Here is a 25,139-nt window from a genome sequence, read left to right on the forward strand (position 1 = left end):
CACATTCTTTTATATTAATATTACATTATTAATATAGTTTAAGTCCCATACTAAATTCATTTGAGACATTTATGTAGATTATAAAAAAAAAAAAAAAAAAATTGATGGTTTGACAGTTTAATGTTATTTTTGATTACAAATTTTTGAGTCCATTATCTAAAAATACAAAATCCAAACAGTGTGTCTCAAGCCTGTGAGGAATGCCTGATATTCCAGTCACCGCTTTGTGCTTGAGGGGCAGACATACCTCACAGTCTTTAGTGTTGAGCGAGTCACTCAAGGTCTGTATTGTTCTCTCTTGACCACATACTGCTTCTCTGACAGAACGTAGTTCACTTTCCATGTCCCCGAGCCTCTGCTGTAACTTCTGTGCAGACAAACAAAAGAGCTCAGTGCAATAATGATTTAATGATTCTCATGCCCGTTGAGACATAACAATGCCATAGCAACAAACATAGCAAACAACAGTACACCATACGAACATGGCAGTCAAAAGACAAAAAGACTGCTTGATGAAACAGCTTTTACATTTCGATGTCAATACCTTATTGCTGGTCTCGCTTTCTCGGATCTTGGTCTGGAGCGATTGGACCTGCTGTTGGGCCTTCTGCAGCTCACTCACACACTGACCCGCTGCGTTCTCATACTCCGCCAGCTGACACTGCTGCTCCTCAATCAACCTCTGAGACACAGACACATCACACAAACAAATGCTTTAAACGATAGGATTATTGTTACTTGTTTCAGAGACAGCAAAGTTTATCCAAATTTCATGCAAGTTTTCTTTTCTGCTGATGTAACCAAGATCAACTGGCCAGGGAATATTGACATGAATCAATCCAAATCAAACTGATTATTCACGTTATGGAAGTTAAAAATACTGTTTCATGACTTTACTTTCAATCAACACCTTGCATAATATAAAGTCTGCAATTACTAAATGAGCATATATGCTTGAAAACTCTATTGATGTGAGTGAGAGGACAGGCGGGGTGCAGAACAAACAGTTATGACCATAGCCTCACTCAACAACTTCCTCAGGATGTCCTATTTTTCCATGGCGGCATGCCGTCCACTTCCTTGTTTTTAATCTTCACTCAGCATAATTTCTTCATCTATCATGTCATCTTATTATAAAAAATATAAGTTAGTCTCTAATAAATAGAGACTTGACTGTGCACAAAAATAAAAGTTTGTCTAGCACAATAGAGGTAGCACCAGTAACTGGAGGATAATGTTTCTGATCCAGCCCTGTCTACAGTAACATACAGTGATTACAACTGGCTGTGCGTAGTACAATAGTGCAGGTTGTGAACACTAAAGATCAGATTACTCACACTGCCTGTTGCTTTATCTGTCACTACCTATCAGGGTTTAGCTTTTGATAGGTTTAGATTAAACATTACATAAAATTATATTGCTAAAAAGATCATGTATACTTACTTAAAGGATTAGTTCACTCCAAAATAAAAATTCTGTCATCATTTACTCACCCTCAAGTTGTTTCAAACCTGTCTGAGTTTCTTTCTACTGCTGAACACAAAAGAAGATATTTTGAAGAATGTCTGCAAACAAAAGTTGATGTACCCCATTGACTTCCATAGTATTTTTTTTTCCCCCTACTATGGAAATCAATGAGGCCCATCAACTGTCTGGTTAACGGCAGTCTTCAAAACATCTTCCATTGTGTTCAGCAGAAGACAGAAATTCATACAGGTTTAAAACAACTTGAGGGTGAGTAAATTATGACAGAATTTTCATTTCAAAGTGAACTATTCCTTTAATGCTGTTTTTTAAGATAAATATCTCTATCGTTCAAAAGTTTAGGTCGGTAAGATTTCTTAATATTATTGAAGGAAGTCTCTTATGCACACCAAAGCCTGCATTTATTTGATCAAAAATACAGTAAAAATTGTGAAATATTATTACAATTTAAAATAACTTTGTTCTATTTTAATATATTTTAAAATGTAATTTATTCCTGTGATGCCACGCTGAATTTTCAGCATCATTACTCCAGTATTCAGTGTCACATGATCCTCATTCTAATATGCTGATTTGATGCTCGAAAAACATTTATTATGATCAATGCTGAAAACAGCTGTGCTGCTTAATATTTTTATAGAAACCTTGGTACATTTTTTTCAAGATTGTAACATAAATGTCTTTACTGTCACTTTTGATCAATTTAATGCATTCTTGCTGAATAAAAGTATTGATTTCTTTTAAAAAAAGAACTGACCCTAAACTTTTCAACATTTTACATGGCCAATATGCATTCATTAGAAGAGCAAGTATATAACGATCCTTTTGGAATTGGCCTGTTGCTCACAACAACAGTCAGTTACTATGAAAGAGTTGCTAAGAAGATTATGGGTAACCTAGTAATCAAAAGTAATCAGAGAGCTGGAGAGCTCTGGGAACAAAAAAGCCTGAGGGAGTCCTTGATCAACTCATCTAGTTTGTATCCTATAAATTCATCTTTCCTCTTTCTTAATATAGGCCTACTTTGTACAAAAGGACAGTCCAAAGAAGATTCTTTCCAAACAACCCTCATTATTTCCTCCTTTTCTTCATTCTGATTTTTTCTCTGAGAATCCGTAGGTCTTCTTATGTACCTTCTCAAGCCCTGATGGCTTGCACTGAATGTAATCATCCAACCACAGGTCTTCCATTTCTGCCAACTCAAGCTGAAGCTCCTGCTGGATGCTAGAAGGAGCATCTGGAAGATGGGGGGAAAGGGGACACTCCATCCCAGTGGGAGTCACCTGGAGCAGAGGGTAAGGACTCTCCATAGGTGTAGCGTTAGGTTTGAGGAGCACAGGAATCCGACTACCTCTGTGACTCTGGAGAGGGTGATATTCAAAACTTTTAAGCAGGCTGAGGGCAATATCAAGTCCACACACAGAACCAGGCCTGGACTCGGGCCTCCTGATAGTAGATTGTTCCTCTTCAGACTCTCCCTGCATGGTGTTAGGATGGACTTTTGAATGAGACTCTTGGGTGAGATCTACAGCAGTGTCCAAAGACTCCACAGAGGAGCCAGGACTTAGGCAGAAGGGCTCTTGATCACTGGGGCAGCGAGTTTGGTTGTTCTCGACAGGTTCGGGTTCTGGTGGAGGTGCGGATGGAACGGTCTCCTCAGCGTTGTCCTGAACACTACCGGAGTAGCGTGTGGAGGGTCCACAGGAAGTGCTCCGACCCACTTTCCTGGGAACCTTGCAGACAGCCTCATAATCTGAATCTGCCACTCGCAGCGCAGCGCATCCTTTGCACTTTCTGGGTCGGGGACATGGACTGGCATCCGCTGCTGCGTGGCACTGATGGTGAGGGCATTGGTGGTCTTGAACCTGCTCTTGAGCGCCTTGCTCAGCCCATGACTCATAGACAGAGTATGTCAGATCTTCCTGCAGTAGAGCACTGTATTCAACTTCAGTCAACTTGGAGAAGTCCACTACAGGAGAGTCCGAAGCACCATCATCCTCTCCAAAATCATCAGCATTGTTTTTGCGGTACAGTCCGCCGATGCACTGTCTGAGCCTGTCTTTCTCCAACAAGAGCTTCTGCATCCGTTCAACTGACAATGCCTCCACCCTGGCGATCACAGTGTCGAAGCGATACATTCGGTCCAGCATGAAGGTACACTTGCTGCAGGCGAATTCTCCCCGGCCGTCTCGGGTCATCTCCTTGCCCAACGCATAGGACAGCAGCACCTGCAGACTCAGCTTGGCAGTTGGGTGGAAGATCCATCGGCGTTGGTTACCATACAGCTCCCTTGCACAGATGCGACACAAGTCCTTCATCTTTGAGTCCAACATCATAAATCTTCAATTTAATAATCTAGAGGTGTTTATGCCAAGATTATACCAAGAGCGAAAGTGAAGATGACATGACATATAATTTAAATATCTTATATTTCTATTCTTCTTCAGTTCCCATCAATTGAAAATAAGACGCTAAAAAAATAAAGGATTTAAAAATATATATTTTAAATATATATGTATATTAATTAGAAACTATCATAATTTCCACGTCAGATTGTTTCTCATAGATTAGATGACGACTTTCATTTATCCCAGTCAATCCACTATATCTTAAAGTTGTAGTATTTGATGTCCTTATTTATGTCCTTGAGATCGATCTTTAAATATATATATCGTTGGAAATAAAATTTGATTTCAATGTCCAGATGCTTGTCCTCGTCAATGGAAATAAAGATGCGTGTTTTGTCCTTCACTCGCGCGGTCCAGATAATGTTTCATTCTCTCTTCTGTGAAGGCGCCGACATGACAGGACATCATTTAAATCCCACCTCCCGACTCCGGTTTAAAACACGAGTCATTTTCATATAACCATCATTACACGATTTGTAAACGGAAACAATATCATATTCTATCCCCAGAATATTTGCCAATATTCTGTGTATAACCGGGTCTCAATGAATGTACAGGCAGTGAAGCAGCAAACGATGTGGCAAGAGTGAGGCAGGGAAAATGGCGTATACCATTTTCTGGACAAAAGGGGGGGTGTCGCAAATATGCGTTTCTACAATATATGCTATTTGTTTAAACGTAGCAACGGCTGTTGACTTCCGAATACGCAATTACATTACAGCTACTATCTAAATTGTCGTTTTATTGTTCATTGCTTGTCAACGGTGTTTTTGTAAATTATCTAATCACCCCTCGGTATATGCAGTGCTACCGGCCGAACAAAGAGAACAAGCCAAGAAAACGCTGACACTACTTTACATACTAATTTCCATTTTCGAAAGGAAGTGCGACTGGGAAAGTGATTTTGATTTTCATACGCCCTGGTTTTATAGTATACACTACTGATCTAAACATTCCTTGTTACAATCCTGAATTTGTGTGAATGGTTGCTTTTTATTAACATTAATAAATGTGCGGTTGTAATGGGTCAATTAATTACTGCATTTTAGCACTGCTTGTAAATGGCATCAGTGAAGAATGTCATTTGTTGATTTTACAATGATTTAAACATCCAGGTTTGCTATCAACAATCACACACCAACCTTGTAAGGGATAGATGGATCAATCTGTTATAAATTACTATTAATTCTAGCTAGAAATAACTGAATGATGTCATGTTTTATGGCATATTTGCACATACTGGCCGTTTGTGGTGTCCCTGTGTGAATTTTTCATTCAAATGTCTCTAGAATTTAGACAATGGCGACAGAACACCATAACAGTGCTAAAACACAAAACAGCCTTAATCAAAAACCTATTTATCCTAATCAGGCAAATGTAGCATTATCTAATTGTTTATGTCAACCAGTGACAGTGAGGGCAATGAGCTGTTGTGAGACAGAATAATAATGAAAACTCAGTTAATTTTACTGTGTACAGTGTGATGTAAATGATTAGGCCTAAATTATATTTTGAAAAATCACTTCGAAGTTGAAATACGCTGTTTAACTGTGGGACAAGAAAGTGCTAGGATTTAAAAAATAGATGTCATCACTTGTCACCTCGCAAACCCAGGTTAAACAAGAAACCGAATACTGCATACCTTTAACCCCTCAGTTAGATTTTTTTTTTTTGTCTATGGCATGACAAAAATTATTTACAAGAGCAAATAGCAGCACTGAAAGTAAAATACATGAAAATACCAAATATATATAATATATATATATAAACAACCCAGAAAAACAGCATGGATTGGATGACAAATGGCAAGTGCTGTTCGATTTTTAAAATGGTTGTAAATGTGTGTGCTCGTGTGCAGTCTCAGCTTGCTATGGCTGTACACTAGATGTCGCTCTCAGCACACTGGTGATGCTATTTCTTCAGTAAAATTACAGCCATTTTCCTAAAAATGTTCAATTCATTCATACCTTTAGATTGACTTATAAAATAATAAAATAAAAAGTCTTACTTGCATCTCCTGCTCTGTGCTGCTTTTTCCATGAGCCAGTTCTTCTCTGAGGGTCTAAAAAAAAGAAAAAAATATGTAGCCTACTTCTTTACAAAACAAGCCATGACACAGTTTAAAAGACTAATATAAACATTTGATTTTGTATTTCTGTTTAACCCTGTAAAGCCTGACATGATTATTTAAAATGTTATTTTTAATTTAAAAAAAAGAGTTTGCATGTGTTTTGTTGATTATACATGAGGCTTTTATGACTCTGAGGCCCAAACTGAGTAAAAATATGCAATTTGTTGCAGTTGCTGTTTTTCATATGGCCAAAAAGTAAGAAGAAATTCTGATAGCTTGTAATGTAAATCAATAATTCTTTATAACAGTGAGCAGACTACTTAAAAGACTACTTAAAATGCATACAAATATGACACATCACTCTATATCTCCCAATAATAATAGTTAATAAGATATTTAAATGCTTAGTTTTATTATCAAAGCTCTGTATTTTTGTTTTATATCAAAATACAAAATACAATGATGATTGAGAGATGTGTAAATAAACATTCCTCAAAAGCCTGATGAATTTTCTTAAGAAAAATATATGGATAATATGTGAACCTAAGTTGCTTTAGGACAGTAAGTGTCCATATTGAAATATTACTAACAATATAAAAGTTAATCTTACATTTACTTTATAAAATCAGAAAAGATTTCATAGCAAAAACTTTATTCAGAATTATACTAAAAAAGACAGAAGGCATGTAGTATATTGCGTACAAAAGCAAAGCTTTGATCACGTTGATAATTTAAAGGTCTTATGTATTAAATATGATACAGTAAGCTTTATAGGGTTAAACAATTTCCTTTGCATTTGTGTCAATTTGCATATTCTAGTCATTTTGATTCATTGTTACAATGTTAAACATGTTTATCTACATGCAGGCTATACCGATTTTATACGTCTCGGTTTACATATGAATCTAAGGTGAAGTTAATATAAATCTCCCTGTTTATGTGATTTATACCCATACTGTAAATATACTAATCTGGGAGAAGTATTGAATCACTCCTGCATGTGCCATGACCTATTTGCAATGGCATGACTGTGTGTGTATGTGTTTATAAATACAGTCTGATATCCGAACCCACTTTCTCTTTTGGGGTTGAATAGGGGCCAGAGGCCAAAGTGACCTAGTTAGCTCCCTTAACCACACTGAACAATACAGTAGAGTCAGATGTCACATGCACAATCACATATAACACACAATTATGTGAGCATGTAGTAAGTTTGAGTGTGTATGCTATATGCCTAAAAGCATTATTCTGTGACACGCTGCAGGGGTGACAGATTTAAGAACGGCTACTGATTATCAGGGCCACATGAAATCTATTACCCCTTTTCCACCAACGCATTTTGAGAGCCGGTTCGGAGCCGGTGCCTGCGCGCGAACCAGTTCTTTGTGTATCGACAGCCAAAGAACCGGTTCTCGGCCAGGAAAACTGGTTCCAAAGCGGCACCAACTCTTTGCTGGACTAGAACCGTTCTTTTACCACGTCATGCTTACCTCGGGAGCTGGGGGCGGGTTTAGATAACATATTTTCTGACATAATATAGGATCACAAAGCCAGGAGAAACATTTGCAGAAACACGATGTAGTCCGCCATTGTAATTGTTAAGCTTGAAGTTGGTGCAAGCGTTTCTAGTTTTTTTTTTTGTTTTTTTTTATTGAAAACGTTATGTAAGCAAAGGAGAAAACAGTCACAATATAGAACAAATAAATGAAAAAAAAAAAAAAAGACAAGACAGGAGTAACTAATCAGAAAAGATTACATATCAAAGGAAAAGATTAAAAGACTTACATATTTCAATTGTTTTTAAAGCCTTCTTGGTTCACGAGTTAGAGATAATCCCAAAGTAATGTACTTGCAAGCGTTTCTAGCTAAGATGTATGGCGACGTACACAGTGACGTAACGACGTCGTTCGCTGGGCGCTCTAGTCAGTGGAAAAACAAACAGGTTCTGAGAAGGTTCGCAAGTTGAACCAACTCCGAACCAACTTTGAACCAGCACCAGTTCCGAACCAGTTCGTTTTTGGTGGAAAAGGGGTATATGTGTGCATTTAGATGGATGAGAGTCCTATTGTATACCTGTGTGTGTTTCTCTTTCTGCTGGAGGGAAAAGTTGAGGCTCTGCACTTGCTCTTCCAGCTCAGTTAGTTTTGCAGTAAGGACATCCCTCTGTGAACTTAGATCGGATGCTTCTTGCTCTCTCCTGCATACGGTTTCATTCTGTTCTGCTATTAACCTAAGTGAAACAAAGAGAAGAAAAGGCGTAAGAGATTGAGTAACAGATCATCATTATTTAAAACAATCCCTGAAATAACTTCAGTATATTCAGTCATATTCATAGTCAGTGCTGTAATGTTTACCTGTCCTTCTCAGACATCGCATCAAGCTGTGCCATGGCAGACAAGCTTTCATTTCCCCCCTGCATTTCCATCATCATCCTCCTTTCTAGGGCCAAACAGCGTCGGGTCTCCGAGTCAGCCAGAGAAGCCATTTTTTCTGCTTCACTTCTTGCCAATTGGGCCTCCTGAAAGTAAAAATTGCAGTAAATTGCAATGCAATGCAATAAAATAAAATGGACAGTTTTGCTTCTGCATGCTGAAACACGTTAAGTATAGGATTTTATAAAGTCTCTTATACAGACTTTGCTTCAAAAACACACAATTACAAGAGTAAGTAACCAAAAGCAGCAAATGTGTTTTAAATACTAAGCACTGTAAATGTGGATTTTTTTTGTGTCAGATTTTTGTGTGTGGGAATGTAATATGCACCTCCTGCAGAAGCTGGATCTTGGTCTCCAGAATCTCTTGCATGTGTCCGATCTCCTGCTGCCGTTCCTCACAGCGACGCTGCACCTCCACCTCATTCTGATTGGTCAGACTCTCTGCTGTGGTTCTGTGAAGTAACACAATACAAACAAAACAGCTTTAGTGAACAATTCGGAAAGAATGCGTCAAAACAAATCCATAGATACAAATGGGAAAAGGACGCTTCTGATATGAAAGCTGCCTGTGCCATTGTGGATTTGTCTCATAGTTAAACAAGAATCTAAAAGTATATAATAAACCCAATTAACAAAGAAAGGAAGTGTTTTCATTGAAATAAAAGTTGCTTAATTTATATGTGCACAGTTAAATTGGACTGTGATTGGTTAGTGAACGCACCTACAATTTTTGAGGGAATTCTACTTCCTAGAAAGTAACTTTTCTGATTTCTTTAGGACAATAATTATTCTCATTTATTATCAGTAATTGTTCTGATGATAAATGAGAATATATATATATAAACAAACTAGTTTAATTCTAAAACACTTGATAATTATAATTTATCATTTTAAAAATAAATTATACAAATTTTTTTTTATATAGTTTCCATTTAAAAATGTTATTTATAGAAATCACGATTTGGGGGGGGGGGTCAAAAAACAAATTACTGCTAGTGGTCATGTTTGATTTATTTAATCTTTGTCCCTGAGCACTTTCATACCTTTCAGACTCAGTGAAAGAGTTTATTTCATTTTTCATTCCCCAAAGAGTATTAAAGCAAAAGAAGAGAGTCACAAAGGTGAGTCGTAACAATCTTTGCTCATGTCTCCTGTGGGATGTTTTTAACAGTTCTTTGTGCGTGTGAAGGGTGTTGCTCTGACATTTTAAGTATTCTGGAGTGTCTGTGAGAGCCTTTCACTCAGCACAACGCTCTAGAAGCCTCTCGAGGACTTCATAACAGCTTTTCCAGACCCCGTTGCTCCATTGCAGCGGAGCTGTTTTTGAACGTGATGATGGCTGCGGCACTGACCCCGCTGTAATTGTTTGATCCGGAGCAAACGGCACCTCTGGGTTTTTAACTGAGTTGTGCCAGGACATCCATAACTGCAACGATCGGTCTGAGCGATCGTCCTGATCAGTCACTACAACATGTTAGCAATCACAGCCTAAAGACATGTCATTTAGCTCGGGAGGTGAAATCATTCAGTTCTGATTTTTTTAGTCCTCGGTGAACCGAATGTCAGTTCTGAGGGTCGGAGCGATGGCTTAAGGGAAGCTATGAAGAAAAAAGTAAGGAGAAATTATGAGGGGAATTTTTGCTTGATGGCAAAGACTCAGACTCAGGTCACCGGCAAACACATCATCAGAACCAACAGAGCGTGTGATGGAAATGACACATAGCAACTGGCCCTTCAACAGAACAATGATGTCACCTGAAAAATAACACGAAGGAAGGGGGTCTCATTTATAGGTGATCCCCTGAAGGCCAATGGATCCTACTGTAAATTTAAACATTACTGACACACTTCCACCCAACTGTAGAAGAAAAAGCAAAGCTTCTGCCATAAAGCACCAAACTTAACCCCACTTACGTGAGGACTAAGTTGCTCATTGTGTGTTTTACTGAGAATGAATTAGCCCTTGCCACTATAGACAGGTGCATACAGTACAATTCAAACGTTCGAGGTCAGTACGATTTTATTTTAAGAAATTGAAACTTTCTTTCATTAAATTGATCAAAAGTGACAGTAAAGATTCTTTAAATCTTTAAAATTCTAACAAATGACTATTTTTTACTTTGTTCATCAAAGAATCCTGATGTTTCTACAAAAACATTAAGCAGCAGAACTTTTTTCAACGGTGATAATAATACAAATATTTTCTAGAACAGCAAATCATCATATTTGAATGATTTCTGAAGGATCATGTGACACTGAAGACTGCGTAATGATGCTGAAAATTCAGCTTTGCCATCAAAGAAAATAAATTACATTTTAAAACGCAGCCTTGGTGAGCATTATAGTCAAGTCAAGTCACCTTTATTTATATAGCGCTTTTTACAATACAGATTGTATCAAAGCGCTTCACAGTGATAACATGAAAACAATATAACAAAAACATATAACAAAAACAATATAACAATATAACAAAGTTTGTTTCTAAAAGAAATTGCGTCAACGTCCACCTTAAGTAAGGCAGATCAATAATATTATTGAATATTAAATGTTAAATGTCCCCAACTAAGCAAGCCAAAAGCCAAGGCAAACTTTTGAGAGACTTTATAGAGACACAAACTTTTGAAAGGTAGTGTTTGTGTGTATTCAAGTGTCTAAAAGGGGCTCAAATAGCCTTTTCATCAGCAAAATAATGTCACAGGGCCATGTGCTGCAGTTTTTCATGATACCATTTTTCAAAGGGTATCATGACACTCTGTCTTGTCCTCTAAACCTGATAAGTGTTCGACATGGACTTGGCGATATGCTTTGGCCTTTTGTATTTGGCAGTATAGCAAGATAAGTCGCACATGCCTATGAGAAGCAGCTATCCTGATAGTAGTTGGAAGCAGCCCAGCATTATGAGTGAGAGAGAGGATCACCAGACTGAAGGAGAAAGATTCATAGAACAGACTTATGTCTCAGCTGCTTTAGTTGCTTTCCTGATTATGCTTGGCTTCACTATATGCACTCTTAATAAAGACTTCATTATATAGAAAGCAGTTATGATGACACTTAGCTAAACATTTTCATTTTTATATTTTTGTCTTAACAACTAAAAGGTTACATTCACACGGTCAGTGTTTGTATCATTAACTCATAGATTATTCTGTTCGTATAAGCTCTCAAAGTGCAGGTATGGAGGTATGAGAGCGGTATGAAAATGTATGGAAGTCAGTTAATTTATATTTTAATTTATAACTGAACTGTGCAAATGTAACTGGATTTAGAACTCAGGACTGACAACCATATTCTGCTGTGTGAATGTAGACTAACTGTAATTTGTGAACAGCAAATATATAAAGAATATATTTGAGTTGTTTGATACTTACAGGGCCTTGTCAAGCTCTTCCTGTCTTTCCTGGAGATCTTGTTTCAAACTTTCCACCTCAACCTTCAGCTCAATGTTCTGAAAAACAAAGGGATTCTTTGAAAAAGTCATTACTATTACATTTTGCAAGTCTCAGAGTTTGCATGCTGTTCTACCACATTGCATTCCTGTCTTTATTCCTGTTCAATTATTATTCCCTCTAATAAACCGTCCATTAGAAATTCATTCTTCCAACACTTCTACCAACATATTTTTGTCTGAATACATTTATCTGCATTCTAAATATTTCATGGATCTTCTCTGCTGAGTCTGCAGAGCCTGCGTGAGCTCTCTGCACGTGCAGCTGCAGTCTCACCCTAAAATAGAACAAGAGACGCCAACCACCTGCTATTTCACTCTCTCTGACAAGCACTCAAACCTGACCCCTTTACTTTCCTCTTCCCACAATGCACCAGCCCACAGCAACCGAGACTTTTATAACTCTCACCACCAGATACTCAGTGTAGCTGGCAAGAGATCAGTTCCTGCTAGTACTTGTGTGTGCATCGATATGTTTTTGAAATGATACATACACATCCCGTTGTAACCCTCAGAGAGCTTCGCCAGTTAAATGGTGTTTGATGAATGAAAGCACTGTCATATATCAGTTGTTCTTAATGATTTGTGCTGCCTTTTGGTCAGTGGGACTAATATTTGTTTTCTCAGGTTCATTTGAAAAGGTCAGACACAGAAATAGCCTGGTTTTGGCACTAATACAGCATCTTTGGGCTTTACACACACTTCAGTTGTGAGTATCAGTTACCAGAACAGCTAAGTAATGCTATTTTAAGTCCAATTGTGCATGAATGCATTTTCATCTAATAAATCAAAATGAATCAAATTGTTCCAATCAAGATTGTTGGGCCATGTATACAATAATGGTGTGGTTTTCATTACAATATTAATGCTTTATGCATAAATATTATAACCATGCACCTTAGGAATAATGGGCCTCTATATGTGACCTGACATGTGATACATAAATATACAGTGGGATCCAAAAGATTTTTGTGTGTGCTACAAATTACCAGCATAACAATTTGAGGGAAGTTTTGGTTTATTAATCGCACATTTTCAATGTGATCTCAGACTTTTGGACCTGTATGTCAATTAATATGCAACAAAACTATGTTTAAACATAGTGATGCATAGTGATACACTCTTCTTTTTCTGTGTTCCAGACTGGTATAGTAGTACATGGACAACAGCTGCTAGAAAGTGTCACCTTTACTTCCCCCTAGAAACCAAACCCAACCAGAGTCAGTCAGTCAACTCTACCCAGAATCCAGTTTTTCCTGTGCCGATAGTCAGTTTGTGACAGGTGCAGGAGACTGCTGATCCATATTAATACTGTTTATTTAAATAGAGCCACATATCCAGGCTGCAGTTGTTGTCCACTGTTTGACTTGTCTTGGTTGGGTGTCTGCGGCTCTATGGGCTATTTTAGGTCTTTGCATTTGTCAAGCCAGCAAAACAAATGCTATAGTACTAGAATGTACTTATGTAAAAGCTTATTGTCACCTCAAACAGATTCAGTGACAGACATGTGTGTTTCAAATGTATAACTTTTTTTCTATTTATTACATGCAATATTTATTGGCTAAAACAATGGTTTGATATTTTGTTGTTACAGTTTTTGGTGTTTTGTGAATCGTTTAGAATTTCATAATTGCTTAATTGCACGATTCCTGTTAAATTGTGACGAAAATACTATGATAGAATGTTTAATGACAGAACAACCTCCCATAACATTGTTGTCACAAAATATCAACATGTAATCAATGAACTGGAGTAAAATCTGTGACTTGCCCCTGTCTTTTCAGGCAATTTCATTCAGGCCGTTCATTATCAAAAAATGTGCTAAAATATGCATTTTCTGGCAATAGACAGGCAAATGATGGACCTTTATGGCTAATAATTGGTTCATATTTTCTTGTCAAATTTAATTGGTTACTTTAACACATTAAGTGTAGCCTAGTGACACTCACCCTGCGATGGACATCCTCACTGCTACTGTCCTCAAATTTCTGCTGGAAACGCTCCTCCAGGAAGTAGATGCGAAGCTTCAGGCTGAAGTTCTCCTTCTTCAGGTCATTGAGGTGCTGTGAAATAGTACGGTAGCCGTTAAACATGATCGCTTCCTTCACGTAGGGGTTCTCAGACCCCTCATACCTGTGCCATACTGCCTAAATCACACGCTCACGTTAAATGCGAGTGAAGATATCTAAAACAAGCCAACTTAGATGTACTGTTGTAGGTTTTCTAAAACTAGGACAACAACATCAACATGAACTGTAAGTGACACACTGAGGGTCCTCCTTCTCAAAGGGGTCTAAACCCCCCTCCCCCCTCCACCATGTGTGGTGTATGCAAAGAAGGAGGGGTGATTATGAGGATCTTTTTTTACTTCAACAGCCACCAGAAGGAATTAACTTTAAGGATCATGGGTATGCGTGATGTGTTAACTGATACAGACAATGAAATAGAACAGACAGAGAGATAGAGGAGGCTTACGTCCTAAAAATCACAGACTGCTCATTCCAAAAGTGGACGATTCAACTAGATTCACCTGGATTTACAACCGCCATCCTTTATCTGATATTTACTATTACTAAACCTGTAACTCAAGTCTCACTCAAACAACTTTGAGTGTATGGTGTCAGTCTGACTCAGGTCGACTATATCCGGCTATCAAGCACACCACAAAGATTTATCTCAACAATATGTAAACAGACTTGTTTTGTTCTTGGGGTCGACTAGAATAGGTTTTCATGCTTGACTTTTTAAAAAACGCAATGTGATCTGATTGGTCAGCTAGACCTGTATGTTTTGATTAGACAACCGCATTGAGTGCGTTTCAGAAATGTCACTCCCCTTACCATAACAGCGCGTTTCAACAGACTACTAAGGCAACTCAACCAGGCCTCGGACATTTTTTGAGTGTGCCTTGATATTTTGACGTTTACATTCCCGGAAGAAAACTCAAGACTACAACAGAGGTGTTTCAGGGAGGTCAGAAACAGTGCTTATTGATATTACATTATACTATAATTAATGACATAAAAAACATTCTGATAATAATAATAACTCCCTTTGGAGTGGACTTTGTGGTTTGTAACTTTGCAAACCTTTTTCATGCTCAAACAGCAACAATACACACTAAAAAAAAATAAAAAAATAGGACCACTTTAACACATAAAAAAAAGTTTTCTGGAGTATGAACATCTGGAATGTTTCTTCATATATTAATACTTTTTCATTATCGAAGTTCCATATTGGTGAGAAATAGAGTATTTAAAAATGACCCATATAATTACCACTATTAACATTTTAATATCATTTAAAACATATTGACAAAAGAACTAATTTATATGATTTACACTATTTCTTTCAAAAACATGAAAAGATCTTACAGACCCCAAACTAAAAATTATGAGATAAATAATTTATCCTATATACATGTATTTAGAATGACCCACTTAAATATTTATGTAATTGTAACTGTAAATGTAAATTTACATGATACATAATGTAAATACTTGAATTTATGTTTATTTGTCACAGAGTTTAACCATTGGAGGGCAGTATGGCTCTAAACTGTGCAGAAAGTGAACTTTAGTAAGACTCAGTACCTTTCAGGGTTATTTTCAGGAGGTATCCTGTATCAGCTGTCACTAAGGAATTCTGGACTGGATCCTTCCTTCATACTAGCGACAGCCTCCTCGAACCACAACCAACATATACACCAATAAGCCAAACACTTATGTGGATACAGATTCACCATTTCCCAATAAAATCATTTCACAAAGGCTTACAAACACACACACGCCTAAAAATAGCATATAAATGCTATTAATATCACTGGTGGGAGCTTTTCTGTTGCTAGGATTCATGCTAACACTTTAGTTTAGGGTCCAATTCTTACTATTAACTAGTTGCTTATTAGCATGCATATTACTAGGATATTGGCTGTTTATTAGTACTACAGTATAAAGCACATATTAATGCCATATTCTGCATGATCTTATTCTACATCCCCTAATCCTACCCAATACCTAAACTTAACAACTACCTTGCTAACTATTAATAAGCAGTAATTAGGAGTTTATTGAGGCAAAAGTCGTAGTTAATAATTAGTTAATACTGAGAATTGAACCCTAATCTAAAGTGTGACAGGGTTTTCACAGGTTTTTTTAGATGAAAAAATATTGCACAAAATAATACTAATCAATAGATGGCTTAAATAAGTAATGAAATTGAATATGATTGATTTCGTTGCAAAGAGAAATTTCATATGCGCAAAAAGCTCGGCGGACTAAACTTCAAAGTCTAGGACAACTGGGACTGACAACTGGAGACCCCTAAAAACTCATTAGGGGCTCATGCACACAAATGTCGCCTCGGGCACTTTAAATTTAAGCGAAACCCTATTTATTTCAATCTGGAATCAGTCTTACCATCAAATGCAAGCGACTTTGTTAAAGGCAGTGAGACTGGATTACATAAGTGCAATACTGTTCTTTCATGCTTATTTCCCTAGCGCTGGCTGTCTGTGCCCCATCACGACTCATGAGGGTGATTGCGTTGCTCAGTCTGTCAGCGAGGGAACTTGAGTTCTACAGGTCTACAGGAGGTTTTCCATTGTGGGAGGAAAATGGGAGGTTTGACATGTTTGTAAAGAGACACATCGGCGTCTGGACTCTGTCTTTCTGTCACTGTCTGACGGGGCAGAGATCTGAAACAAGGAGGCCAAAGACAGTGAGCTTCTGTGTGCCGTACACTGAGGTATATACGCATGCAGTCTATATTTACTGTCAGAGCTGACTGACTGACTCTTATTGAGTGCTTGAGCTTTGTATTATAAGCCAGCTAATGGGAACTGGCTTTGAAACAGTCGCTTAAAGGATTACATATGCCGAAAAAATGCAAATGACTGATTTGTCTGCCATAAAAGCAATGCCAGATGACAAACTGCACAAGTGATATGGACTTTTGGTTAGAAATTAGGAATGAAAGCATATATCAATCATTACTAGGAGTCATTAATCATAACAATAACTATGTAAAGACAATGAGCAACAAACACAGAAACTCAGTCAGCAGGTCCTATAATATTAGTGTGATATTTTCCAGACACAGCGTGCATTTAAATCCAAGCCTTATTAATCAAATTCATCTTACTATGATTACAATCTATAAAAAATACAACAGAACAGCTATATAAAATGCAGAGTTTGCAATGAAGCACATCTAATTACTGAAGCCAGGGTTGCTCTTGTTTCTGTGCAGGAATGTATTCATGGTCCGCTCTGTGTCTCCCTCATTTGCATTTACTGTAGACGGTTAATGTTGCCATGGCGCCCTGTGTCAGAGATACTTGCTTCCTGAGTCCCAACTGCTGCTTCACTTCTCACGTCTTATCAGTATGCAGCCGTTTTTGTGGAAAACTCACTAACAAATATATGTAACGTAATGCAAGTTGGCGACAAATGGTGCCAAAAGACACGAACATACACAGCGAATGATGCACACATCTCTCATTTTCTTTTTGTACTGTATATGCCCTAAAACATATGTATCAAAGTTTTCACTAAAAATATTAAGCAGCATATCAAAACTGATAAGAATAATTTTTATTATGAAATCAGCGTATTAGAATGATTTCTGTAGGATCATGTGACACTGAGGACTGGATTAATTATGCTGAAAATTCAGCTTTGCATCACAGGAATAAATTACATTTAAATTACATTACATATTAAAATAGAAACTGATTTTTTTTAAATGAATAATTTTTCACAATAGTACTGTTGTACTTTATTGATGATAAATGCAATACAAATAAATGCAGTTTTGGTGAGTCAACACTAAATTAAACACCAAAGATTTTAAGCTACAATGATTTTAGGCAACATTATAGTGTACAGTATGAAAATGGATATTGATTTTGAGATTAGATTTATCAGTGTCATTAATAAAAAATAAAAATAAAAGAAATTATATGAACTTCAAGTGAGCGTTGGCAAATGTTATCTAAAAGTAAAAATAAGGAAAACGAGTATGCACAATTCTATACACTCCAATTCTCTGAGCTAATGAATGATCAACTGCTGAGAAATAACCTTTTCCTCTGGGACAATATGGCATATACAAGTACAAGTACACACACAAAAACAAAGAATAAAATGCGCCAAACTAAATTTGACACCCTTCATGTAGGGTTATTAATGTATTAATGTTATTAAATGATAAATGAGACTGAGGCAGCAAGTACCCATTGGCAAATAGTCTTGAAGCTTAATGGGGAAATGCCTTTAGATAATGCTATATAAACATATTAAACAGCCTGATGTGCTATAAACAGGCTGAAGGCCTGCAACGTCTCTCATCTGATACAAATTAAATCCAGAACAAATTATTTTAACTACAATTTTACAGTCCAATAAAGACGTCAATTATTTTGGACCATTTCTATGTTTATTCGAATCTTGTAATTATGATGACCGAAGCACATGGCTGATGTGTTTGTGTGAAACTCAGACTGACAGGCTAAGCCTGAGAGGGTTGAGAGCTCAAAGCCTGTGCTCTATTTAACACAGATATAAATCAAGCAGAAAATCAACAGTCACGGCCACTCCGCTGTACACACAACATCGTCTTAAGTAATGATCGCACTGAGTCACCTTACATCTCTGACTGATGAGTTCAGCAACAGTTTGTTGTGGCATTTTCATGTATTTTCAGCCTTCTTGCAGAGACCCAGATTCCTGAGCCAATTTCACAGGACATCCTTCTTGTTGCCATGGAGACAGAAAAGATAGATGGAAGGGAGGCGGATGGGAACCTCTCTTTGAGCTTGATTCAAGCTATTGTTTCATGAACCTAAATCTAAAACAATTCCTCTCGATTACAGATGCATAAATTCAAATTTCCATCCCAAAATGTCAAATAATCGGTCTTAAAGGGGTAGTTCACCCAAAAATGAAAATTCTGTCATCTTTTCCCCCACAAAAGATGATGATTTGGAAAATGTACTATGAATAAACAATGAAAGTCAGTGGGGTCAAACCAGGGTTATTTTAGTTAAACAAAACAAAATTATTCATTTTTTTTAAAGTTTAAAAAAATGAAAAATATAAAAACACTGGGTCCAATTTGTTATTCATTGAATGGACAAAAATGTCAGTCTTTTCTTACATAAAGCTATTATATGGCTTCAGAAGACACGAAATATTGCACAAGTCATCACTTTTATGGTGCTTATTTTGTGTTTAATGGGTTTGAAATTACATGAGGATGATTAAACGACGACAGAATTTTCAGTTTTTTGGTGAACTCTTTCAAAGCCTTTTTCAATTCCCCCTATGCAACTTCTCTTTTTTCCATTCACAATCTCCCCCTCGTCCTCTCTCACTGCCTGGTAAATAATTTCCAGATGCAATGGCACGGGATGGTGCGTGTACATTGGAGCCTCTGCCTGTTTGCCAGCATCATACTGAGGTGAGGGGAGAGCTTTTCCACAGACTATGCCAGCCCCACTGAGCCTAACACGCAAGCACAAGCACTCGCAGACAAACACGAAAGCCATACGCCAGACACACATATGTGAAACACACACCTTAACACACCAACACTGCAGTACAGAAAGCAGGTTCTGTATCTGAACCACTCGCCCTCTACAGTGGTGACTACTTTTTTGTGAAAAAGTCAAGGGCCCTCGTATTGGCTTTAACAGTTCATTGGCAGAACGTTTATGAGGTAAAGTCACTCTGGTGGATAACGCAGAAGGAGCTAATGGGATAAATGATGCCCAGTGTAAAGGTAAAATTACATAAAGGTGTCAACAGAGGGAGAGCCACAAAACAAAAATGTTCGGAGCAGTTACACACACTACGGTTCAAAGGTTTTAGGTTTTTTTTTTTTTTATAACTCTATTATGCTCACAAAGGATGCATGTATTTGATCAAAAATACAGTAAAATTGTAATATTGTGAAAACTATCATTTAAAACAATTGATTTCTATTTTAATATATTTGAAAATGTAATTTATTCTTGTGATAGCAAAGCTGAATTTTCAGCATCATTACTCCAGTCTTCAGTGTCACATGATTCTTTAGAAATTATTTCAATATGTTGATTTAGTGCTCAAGAAATATTTCTTATTATTATGAACATTTAAAACAGGGCTGCTTCATATTTTAGTGAAAACCATGATACTTTTTTTCAGGATTTTTTGATGGATTGACAGCAATTTTATATAGAAATCTTCTGTAACATTATAAATGCCTTTACTGTCACTTTTGATTAATTTAATGCATCCTTGCTGAATAAAAGTATTCACTTTTTTTACTTACTTCAAACTTTTGAATGGTAGTGTACGTATATTCCAACAAAAAAACAACAACCAAAAACACTGCAACAGCTCAGTTAGTTTTCAGCTGGATTCTTTGCAGTAACTTCTAGAGGAAATGAAGAGAGAACATCACATCTTGGTGCCATTTACACATCCAAGCCATACATTTTAACAGTGAGATTACTTTTCAGCTTGACACTGAATACCAGACCAGAGCCTTCTTGGCCAAAGATCTGATGCTCCTGTCGGTGTTCCCCGGCCCTCGCAGGGTTGTGATATTTTACCCAGGCAAATGTGGACGTCCTGGGCATGGAGTGTGACGGATGGCTCTCGTCGTTGAGCTCGCATCCACTCAGCAGACCGATACTCCCGCTGAGACTCTGCGCTTCGGTTCAGGCTTCAGCACAACAACGGCTGCAAAATGATCAAACTACACGAGATGACTTATTCCCATCTCCCATTTTGTCTGTTAATTTGTTTATTTACATCTTTCTTCTTTTCGCTAAATTCCAATTAATGCTAAGCCTCTTCGCTATGAAATACATAATACATCTCTTTGATTGCAGCGCACGTTACTCTTTGATAGCAACCGATTCATTATTTCCACATCTGTTGTCGGTAATGAGAGGAAGGACAGTAATCCGAGTTTTAAAGAAAGGTTTAGCTCCACCGTCAACAATGTAAAGCCATTAGAGAAAACAGGGATCACTTCATCATGCTGAGCCAAGTGAGTCTCTGGTTCTTTCTGGACATCTTAACATTTAGCCCTCATGTTCATGTTTAATGTCTGAGAAACACCAAGGCACTTTTGCAAGCTTGAAACATACTCAACATTGGGTTAATGCTTCATAACCTTTCCTAATCTTATGATAAGTGATTATAAACCAAATGTAATAACATACTTTAAAATTAGGCCTACTATAAAGCAGCAGGCATTGATGGCGTTCTATACCACATTGGTCATATTCTCTCCCTATTCCTAGCAGAGAAAAAGTATATGAGAGAAAGAAAGAGAAAATGAAAGGGAAAACAGAGAGATGAAAAGTTGTGCCAAGGTGTTACTGCACTGGCAGAAGATCTAAAGCCTGGAGTCTCTCGCTCTTATTGCTCCCTCCTTCCATCTCTTGTGTCATCTTTCTGAACACATTCAGAGGTGTGAATTCTAAGTTTCTGCCAGGAGAGGAAGTGACCTCAACAATATCCCTAGTAGAAATACAGGAATGGAAAAAAGCAGTGGGTGCTGGTATATTTTTAGAAGGTGCATTTGACCTGGCAGGTGCAGCTGAATCAGTAAAGGTCAGATATTAAAAGCATTTTAAATATGAAAACATTGAACCCAAGACCTGAGAAAATTGTAAAACTTCTAAGCTTTTCAAATTCATGTAATTTAATCTTTTTTTATTTATTTATCATTTTCATTATTCTTTATTATTTTTTTGTTTTCTTTATTTTGTTACTTTATGCTTTTTGATTGGTCTTTTTACAATTAGATTATTGTGGGGTTTTTGTTATTTTATTTTATTTTCTCTAGACTGTACAATGTAAACTAGCATTCAAAAGTTTGGGGTCAACATATATTTTTTAAATAAATATTTTTATTTAGCAAGGAAAGATTAAATTGATCAAAAGTGACAGTAAAAATGTTTATAATGTTACAAAAGATTTCTAATTTATATAAATTTCTTTTGAACTTTCTATACATGCTTTTTTTCCTTTAAATAATAATATTTTCAATAATATTTCACAATACCACTATTTTAACTGCATTTTTTAAAATTAAATAAATGAAGCCTTGGTGAGCATTAAAGACTTCTTTCAAAAACAATAAAAAAATCTCCTAGTTTATTTCCTTCCTAGGTTTTAATATTTTATATTATTGATTCAAATACAAAAACCAAAAATCAAACTAATAAATTTCAGCATCACTGATGTCAAATCTGGCAAAAACATGTCTTAATGCACCATAAGAACTGAATGTAAGCAATGAAAAACAAATTGCACTGCGCGTTTCACAAAGCTGTTCTACTGAGAGCTTCACGTCACTGAATGGATTTGCTATATCAACAAGATTTTGCCATTTCTAACAGAATGTTAAATGAGCAATCAGCTTCTTATGTCTAACAGAAGTATCTGATCTCAAATGAGAAATCACTTAGCGAAAGAATAATCACTTATGTTTATGTACACATAAAAGTCACTGTAAAACAAATCAAGTCACTGTGATCATACTGGCCTTCCTAAATGAAGTACAACAAAAAGTGACTGAGATTGACTACTGTGTCACAAGCTGTCCAGCAAGGCATTTTCCCAGAGCAAACCATAAACACAGCGAACGAGACCTCCTCTGCGTGAGCATTTCATGTTACAGGCTGAATTCTGTTTGGAAGAAGCAAAATAAAACACTGGTTTTTCAGTCACACTTCAAAGACTAAATCTGCCTTTAATTCAGTGTGTTTATGGTGAGACTGAATTATGCGATCAAGTTCAACCAGCTCCGAAACCCGCTGCCAATTGTCATGGACTTTTGCATTGGATGCTATTGTCCATGTGTGACGTGCAACAGAATTTCCCCTCGAACTCTCTTTGTCTATTTCTGCTTAACATGATTGGGAAAGTTGCTTCGAATTAAACAGAGCTCAGAAACAAAGAGAGCAGTCATTCTTTAAAACCAGAGCACAGGGGGGAAAAAAGTCCAACCAAGCCAACAACCAGACCTCCACAGGTCACTGCAGTCTTCCAGCATCTATCCGTGTGGATTCACTGACTGAAAAGAGAAATCACAGGCCTTTGAAATATAGACAACATGGTTTGAACAAATATGTCCTTTTTAGCTGTCAGTTTTGAGCTTTTAACAGCTGACTTTTAAACACTGCAACTAAGAGAACCCATTGGGTTAGATTCCTGGCTTTCAAAAAGATTTTTTATCTTCATTCTAATTTATTTCAATCTAATTCGATTAAATTAGGATAGATTAGAATCAAAGTTTAACTGAAAGCAGCTACACAGTGCTTACGATTTCATTTAACTTCTAGACATCCCGCTAATTACAAATGGAGTATAAGCATTCATTCAAGACACTGACAAAAACATGGGTTTGTGTTTGTACCAGACAGTAGGCCTATGCTGCTGTCCATTTATATATGGGTGAATGGAAATATACAATCACAGACCTAGGGCACTTTAGTTTAAGTTAATTGTCTACCTACTATTTCTTGACCACAAAGGATTTATATAAAGAACAGGCTGTTGTGGAAAGACCTCAGGGGTGCTCAACATGCTCATTGTATACGTGTACACAAATATAAGAGAGATACTGAAAAATACATAATATGCACACAGGATAATGGTGCCTGACATATGTCAATTATACTTGCCATTTATCATTATATATAATTACAGAGTGAGGTTTGAGAGCACTACTGTCAAACACTGAGTACTCAAATGAACAACAGACCATCTGAATCTTTCGTGGCTTCCCTTTTTCAGTCTTATATAAGAATCTGTGGTCAACACATTCAGCCAAGAGCTTCTGGCTTTTGCCACACAAGTGAGGCTTTTTCAACCTGGGTTGTGCGATGCAATATTGTATAGCCTACTTGCTATGATAGTATGGAGAGAATCTCTCACACAGGGTCTCCATGTTTATAAGAGGTTTTTACGCATCTAAACTTTCATGGTCGGTAGCCAATACCCCAAAACGGTGCTGTGCAAATATGTAACAAGTGATTATTAGGAAATAAGTTCCACAAAAACAAACATGATATTAGATAGTCTACATACCGTATCTAATTGGTAGTTTAAACCATAAGTAATTTTTTCCTTCTTTTGGAAATAAAAAAAAATCTTAATCTGATTTAATCTGTCTCAGTTGTGTGCTTTATTTAGGAGATGTGGAAAAATAGTCTGAAATCCAATTAGAGTAAGTCGACCCCTGGCATTTCCTTACCAGCAAAATGTTTGATTATGGCCTTAAAAAATCAACAAGAATAACACAAACACACGGGCGCAAGAGCCTCAATGCAGCTCCATGACTCTTGAGTCTTGCTCTTTTTAATTTTACCTTCCTGACAAATTAAATAAACGTTCATCTGGTTCCTATTAGTGGCGTATTACCGATAATTGGAGAGGTATTTACAAACACCGCTATTCCTTCCTCCCAGCCCTATCGTGGCTCACCGTTTCTACAGAACCAGCCAGGACACATAACGGCCCAGTACTTCCACCGCACAGTATCATCCCCTGAGCTCTGAGTGCTTTAACAAGGGTTTGATGGTTCAATTCTTGTATTTCATAGGCAGTTCGAATATTTTCACAGGGGGTATGAGGCACTCGAGTTAGCTCATTAAAGCAGACGTTAGGTGTATTTTCAAAAATCGGATTACGGCCTCGCCTGAGAACATGCAGGCCTGTGCGTTTGATGTCAAAACTGGACTGGGATCTCAAAATATGATCTCACGGCCTTTAAGTTTCCCCCAGGAAAGAGTGCCCCCGATGAAATTAGTATTATTACCATTCCAAACTACCACGCCAGAGCGCAAGCACGGCGCAGACAGAGAAACTAAAGAACATTTGAGTACTGGCAAGATGTCAGAAAATGTAACTGCATAAACTGCAAAACCTGAGTGGGCCAAGGAAACAGAAGATGGAATGAAGGGGAAAACCACCAAAAATTGGAACAAAACAGAGCTGTTTGATAAACCCAACAGCAAAACATCTGGAGAAGAAACGGATTAAACATTAATAAGAGCCCAATTCTATATATTCTCTATATACTTCTATATATTAACATTAATTAATATATAATTATAATATAATAAATATATATACAAATATTTTAATATTATTAAAGATTGATTACAGAATAATTGGCTCAAAAAATAATGCATTACACATTTTCTGTAGTAGTGAACAAAGCAATCATTCAAAAAAAAAAAAAAAAAAGCCCTGAGAATTAATACATGACAATAGACTGTCCACTAGA

The 25,139-nt window shown here is 37.0% G+C and overlaps 1 protein-coding gene across 11 annotated transcripts in view; it reads right to left on the bottom strand.

Annotated features, from left to right (window-relative positions):
* pde4dip (phosphodiesterase 4D interacting protein) overlaps window positions 1-25,139 on the bottom strand; it is a 64,956-nt gene that overhangs the window by 25,321 nt on the left and 14,496 nt on the right. For 6 of the 11 annotated variants that reach the window (XM_056269494.1, XM_056269500.1, XM_056269497.1 and 3 more), the window contains exons 1-3: window positions 2,619-3,962; window positions 545-682; window positions 248-367 (exon numbers count right to left, since the gene is read on the bottom strand). In XM_056269494.1, coding sequence (XP_056125469.1) covers window positions 248-367; window positions 545-682; window positions 2,619-3,821 — 1,461 coding nt within the window. In that variant the 5' untranslated portion in view covers window positions 3,822-3,962. Of the gene's footprint in view, window positions 1-247; window positions 368-544; window positions 683-2,618; window positions 3,967-5,901; window positions 5,956-8,037; window positions 8,195-8,318; window positions 8,483-8,726; window positions 8,851-11,766; window positions 11,844-13,792; window positions 13,907-25,139 lie in introns of those variants that run through there. The other 5 variants (XM_056269499.1, XM_056269498.1, XM_056269502.1 and 2 more) reach the window with 2 other exon arrangements.

This window comes from Rhinichthys klamathensis, unplaced genomic scaffold (assembly GCF_029890125.1).
Source record: "Rhinichthys klamathensis goyatoka isolate OS25496 unplaced genomic scaffold, OSU_Roscu_1.1 h1tg000281l_1, whole genome shotgun sequence".
In the NCBI taxonomy this organism is placed as follows: Eukaryota; Metazoa; Chordata; class Actinopteri; order Cypriniformes; family Leuciscidae; genus Rhinichthys; species Rhinichthys klamathensis.